General features: G+C 32.0%; 1 protein-coding gene across 1 annotated transcript; it reads right to left on the reverse strand.

Moving 5' to 3' along the window:
• Positions 1-1,584: 1,584 nt before the first annotated feature.
• On the reverse strand, positions 1,585-3,394 carry LOC110882198 (transcription factor ORG2-like). The gene is made up of 3 exons (XM_022130279.2): positions 3,048-3,394; positions 2,126-2,491; positions 1,585-1,969 (listed from the first exon to the last, which is right to left on the reverse strand). Exons 1-3 carry the CDS (start codon positions 3,369-3,371, stop codon positions 1,904-1,906), a joined length of 756 nt encoding a protein of 251 aa, XP_021985971.1. The 5' UTR covers positions 3,372-3,394; the 3' UTR covers positions 1,585-1,903.
• Positions 3,395-6,033: the final 2,639 nt, after the last annotated feature.

The raw sequence follows: 6,033 nt of genomic DNA on the forward strand, positions 1-6,033 counted from the left end.
CTGGACGGGTTTTGTCGATGTATATGTTTCGCCTAACGATTAATGTGAGATATTAATTAGAATAAACAAAATATGATTTTATTTAAAATTTAAAATTGTACACTGTTCGATTCCAAACCGTGAACAGATTTGTTCACAAAAGGATTGCTTCCTTAACCCCGTCATGATATGTGTAAGTCATTAGGGTTTGTCAATTTGTTTAACCAGAGATGGGATGTTAAAAATAACATCATTACATTTTCCAATTTTAGGTTTTTATTATTTGTTACATTTTTTAATTTTGTTTTATTGTTTTTTATTGAGGTGTTTTAATCCTTATTTGTCTCATTTCAGAGATATTTCACACCCACTCTCACATAGTTTCTCTAGATTCTTTACTCACGTATCGAATTCATGAGTAGTTTGGGTTTCTATTTAGATGTGTGATCATCAGTTTGATGATTCTCTATATGTTGTTGTTATTTGATTCAGAGAGACTGGTGTTTATTTTCTTATATTAGGTTTATTCATATTTAGTTTAGGTATAATTGAGTTCAATCTTGGGTTTTCAACATCCCACATATGGGTCGACACTCAAGGAACTTCCTATGAAACATTAGGGTTAATAGGTTTAGACATTGAGGCCTTTTGAGGAACAAAGTCAATATTCAACCAAAATCATTTCCCGCCACATATGGACAACTAGGGTTTCTTATAGTATATATGAATAGCCAAAGGATTTCTCAACTAACGACTAAGTAGTTACAATCGAAATGCACACAATACGCTTCTTAACATGTGACTAAAGAGTTAGCATCAAGAACATAATAGATCCAAACAACTCAAGATCTCTAAACTGACGCCTAAACACTTACAACCAAGACATACTACTACGAGCTTCTCAACTCATGGTAGGCATAAGCAGACTCAAAGACATTCTCAATGGTCGATGTAATTATTGAAATTATGAAAATACGATAAACCTAAGAAATAACCCAACCGGGGGACTAAGATGTCAAATCTTAATTGATAATGAAAGGTTTTTTCTTTTGAAAGAATAATTGATATGAAGATTGTTAATCTTGAGTCAAATAAAAATATGGATTTTGGGGCAATAAACTTTGATTTAACCTCTTTTCGAAGTCTTGTAGGAAGCCTAAATTACTTGACATGTACAAGACTAGGTATACTATCTTCTCAAAGTAGACGATGTGTGGAGAAGTAGATAAGTGAAGAATACAAGAAGGATACTAAGAAAGTACGTTCTCTCATATCTCAAAAGCGCTAGTAATATTGAAGGCAGGCCAAATATTGTGTTTGTTTTTTACCATGAAAATATAGCAATTTCATTGTGTTTGGAAACAATCGTTATCGGCTCCATCACAAGCTAATTAGAGTAGGGTAGCAACATCAAGCGCTATTCATTGAATTTGTGTTAGGAAATGGAACCAAAACCATGGAACTTCATTCTTTGGTCACCTTCTTTTTCTATCTCCTTTGTTTCTTCTCTTTTTTTTTCCATCCGAACAACTTTAACATTGCTGAAAATGCATTCTAAAGGTTCTTTTTGATATTTTTTTGTTTTTGTTTTAGACATTTCATGTATTCATTAAGCAGAAACACAAGTATAAAAATGCTAGGGAATTTCATGAAATGATATCCACAGACACCGGTATGTACAGATGGATAGATTTTATAACAATGATCGTGCTACCAAGGATGCTACTAAGTAAAAAGATCATCATCACTCCCTTAAGTTTCTCTAGTAAAGTTTTCATAATTTGATCTAGCTTCAACTTGTTTTGTTTCCTTTAACCTTCTTGATACGCAAGCTGTGTTTTCTGTGTGCTCCCGTTGCTTAGTAGGGTATTGATCATCACTTGATATTATATCTATAGCCAATGATAGCTCTTAGTTAATCTAATCATTGGTGGAAAGTGATGAGCTTCTCCTTCAACTTTTCAACCTCTATTTTGTGATCCCCTTGTACCTGTTAAACGCAATAAATTAATATAATTATTTTCAAAAATTAAATGTTAATCCAAAAATGCTATTTGCTTGTCAAAATATTATCAAATTTTCAAAGTAAATTAAGTAGAACATGTCTAGTTTATATATGAATTGTGAGAAAATATTTTATATGTACCTGAAGGTGCAATGTACTTAATATCATCCCTTCTCCTAAAGATTTAAAGCCTGTTGCATTTTTCAAAACAAACACATCTTCTTCCTGCTCTAAGTCCTCAAAAACCTTAGACAAATAATTAATCTCCTTAGTCTTGCTCATATGATCAGTTGAGGAAATCAGTTGAATGACAACTTCTTTGTCACCTAAAATGTTCACTGAAACTTTAGCACTTTGTTCCTTTATGCCAAGATGTTCTTTCCTTGTGCTAGCAGTTGGATGCGAGGACAATTTTTCTTTTTTACGTTTTAGTGTATCCACTTCCTTTTGTAGTTCGGGTATATATTTTAGCGCACGGGATATTGTCCCTGGAATGCTTACTTTTTTCTGTTGCAAAATGGAATTATGTATGACTTTAGTTCCACCTCAAAAAGAGAAACAAAATGCTAGCATGGTTAGGAAAATAATAGCCTTTCTTTTGTAATAAATCAGGGAGGGAAAAGTCAAGAATTCAAAAGAGAGATTCTCAAGGAAATTGATATAAAACTGAACAAATAAACCATTGTATGAGGTGTTTTTTATAGTGATCATTGAATTTGGTAGGTTATCCTAAATTTCGAGTTTACAAGTTGTACTGCAATTAAAACATAAATTAACGTGAAATTAAGACGCCCATTGGGTGACAAATTTGAGGCCTTATTGGTGGAATTCAGATCTATAGACGAGCCAATTTCATAGTTACAAAAGGATACAATATGCGCCATTGTATAGTTCCAGTTTCATATTAATTGGATGATCATATTAAAAATATCATTAGCCGGTTTGAACACAAACAAGCATGAAGCATGATCAAAATAGTATTAGATGCCTAACTTGAAAATCATTGTTTTTTTAGGTATTCAAGCAAAGATCTAAAAGTTTCATAAATGCAATATGTAAGTACCTTTTGATCACTTGAAATGGGTAGTAATGAACGAAGAAACGAATACAACTCGTTAACCCTCTTACGACGGTGTCTTTCACTTGCATTATGATTGAGCTTCTTTTCCACCATCATACTGTCTCCGCCACCACTATTTGCAGCTCCCCCAGAAGAAGTGGAATGATCCGTATATTTATGATTGATTTGATCATGTACATGTAAATCAAGAAGTGAACTATAGGAGTTTTCTTCAGTGCAATCATATGGAAGATTGTTCGCAATAAGCTGATCCTCCATGGGCCATCCATAGGTTGTTGAAAACAATGGAGGGGATAGTGCTAGCATCTTTTACTTCTATGTTATTTTAGGAATTATTCTTCTTGTTGGTGGTTTGATAACATAGGGGTTGATAAGTTGGTGTATTTATAAATGGTGCATCTATTTATGCCTACCCACTTGCATTATAAAACTTTGTTGATAAGTTTTAAAACTGAAACATATTTAAAAATGATAAAAAGAAAAACATATAATTTTTCAATTTCAGACATAAATATTATCAACTAAATGTGCACGTCACTTAATGCGTTAGCTAGAGTGGACTGAATATTAGTTTTTTTATTAACAAATACACAGCAGAAAATAACATTTGATAAAAACATTATTTGCTAGCCGGTTAACAAAAACACAGCAGAAAATAACATTTGATAAAAACATTATTTGCTAGCCGGTTAACAAAAAAATGCAAGCAAGACTAGGTTATTAAAAAAAAGTCGCAATAACCATGTGTCTCTAATTAGGCATTACTAAAAACGACCATTTGAGACGTCAAAACGGTTGCAAATGCTCTTTTGCAACTCGTTTACGACTAGTGTTGCCAATCGATTATACCTCGGTCCATGTTTTTTGTAATCAATTTTGCGACCAGATTTCTTGCAGTCGATTTTGCAACTGGTATAAGTAAACTTTTTTGCATCGATTTAATATTATGCACCATAACAATATCTACTTTGCAAACTGGTTTCATCAAGTACATTATGTTTTGGGTCACATCTATTCAGATGCATTCATAATACCAAGATGTATATCTTCTCTACTATGATCTTCAACAGCATCATGCTTCTTTATATCTTCTTCTGGTCATCTTCTTGTCCATCATCTACTTGTGCATCTTGTTTTGCATCGTCATCTAAATTATATAGGCCGGCCCTGAGAATTCAAGTACCCTGTTCGAGCTCGAAAAAACGTGCTCTTAGGCCTTAATGAAATTGGGTATTGGGCTCACTAAAGGTTTAAATCTAATGCCAATTGGCTAATAACTAATCTAAACCATAAAAATAGTTTTGTAAGTGGGTCTATGTTGGTGTTTGTATGGGTATACCTTATTAATGTATTTATTTTTACATTTACATATCGGAGTTTTTAAAAAATAACGTGTTCTTCGAAATATCAGGCCATGACCGATGGTCCTCCCCGCCCACCTTCAGAGCCGGCCATGTATATAACTATTTCATATTTCTTTATATCAACTTCTAGTGCATCATTTTATCTTTTAGTGCATCATTTTAGTCTTGTAGTGCTATGATTTGTGATCAAATACAAATAGATGAGCGTGCTAAGCATACAAATAACTAGAGTAATTATGTTAACAATAGAGTGATTATTATTTTTACACGGTGTTGAAGTATAGTAGTTATCACTTTACTTTATCTTTTATAGCGTAATTACTCTAGTTCAAAAGTGTAAAGTAACAATAAAAACCGGTAATCTCTCTTCCTAAATACCTCTAGAAAGATTTCCTAACTGGCTGTACTTTTTACTGTTGATTTTTTATTTAACTTTATGTTTAATAATCAAAATTAAGTCGTTAAGGGTTTCAAGTAACATGGTGTTTAAATTAATAAATTGAATAAACAAAAAAAAGGTGTGCATACCACATGCAATGTAATAGAAGCACTAGCCCAAAACTTGCGTATGGCACGAGCTCCACGCGAATACACCCTCTAAAGTTTCGTCAAATTTTTTAATAGTGGAATAAATTATTAACATAACAAATAAACTACCTTTTAATAGTGGAATAAATTATTAACATAATGACTAAACTAACTTATGTGAGTTTATCTTTTCTTTATGACAGGTAGGGATTTCTATGCGTATATATACTAATAAACGGCAGTGTTATCAATAAGAATTTACGTACCCTGTTCGAGCTCGAAAAATGTGCACATATACTTTAACAATAAACAATATAATTATAAAACATAAAAATGTATTTGATAATGGGCCTCTATATTGGATTTGGTATCTATGTATAATTTAAAAAACATAACATATATATATATATATATATGGGACCGCTAAAATGAAAACCACCTCCAGTTGTAAGAACCATGAAAACTACACCGTACGGGGCGAGTTGGACCAAAAAATTTTTTCATAAACGTAGATGCGTGTATTATAAACACATTTGTAAAAAAACTCCAAAAAAAATGTCATGTGTGTAGTTTTGAGCACCACAAGTTTGTGTTTACGGGTACCGTAAATTTAAAAATTTACGGTACCCGTAAACACAAACTTGTGGTGCTTAAAACTACACACACGACATTTTCTTTTGAATTTTTTTTTTTACAAATGTGTTTATAATACACGCATCTACGTTTATGAAAAAAAAAATTTTGGTCCAACTTGCCCCGTACGGTGTAGTTCTCATGGTTCTTACAACTGGAGGTGGTTTTCATTTTAGCGGTCTATATATATATATATATATATATATATATATATATATATATAGGTAAAGGATCCTGTAAAAAGTGCTCAAAGTGTGAGAAGTGTAAGAAGTGTATTATAACACTATATATAATACTATATAACACCATATAAACACCGTATAACAATATGTAACAACATATAATACTATATAACACTATGTAACACTATATATCATTATATAACAAATATAACACTATACATCTATCATAGACATGTTATCAGACAACCTATAGTGTTATAT

This window comes from Helianthus annuus, chromosome 1 (assembly GCF_002127325.2).
Source record: "Helianthus annuus cultivar XRQ/B chromosome 1, HanXRQr2.0-SUNRISE, whole genome shotgun sequence".
Taxonomy (NCBI): domain Eukaryota; kingdom Viridiplantae; phylum Streptophyta; class Magnoliopsida; order Asterales; family Asteraceae; genus Helianthus; species Helianthus annuus.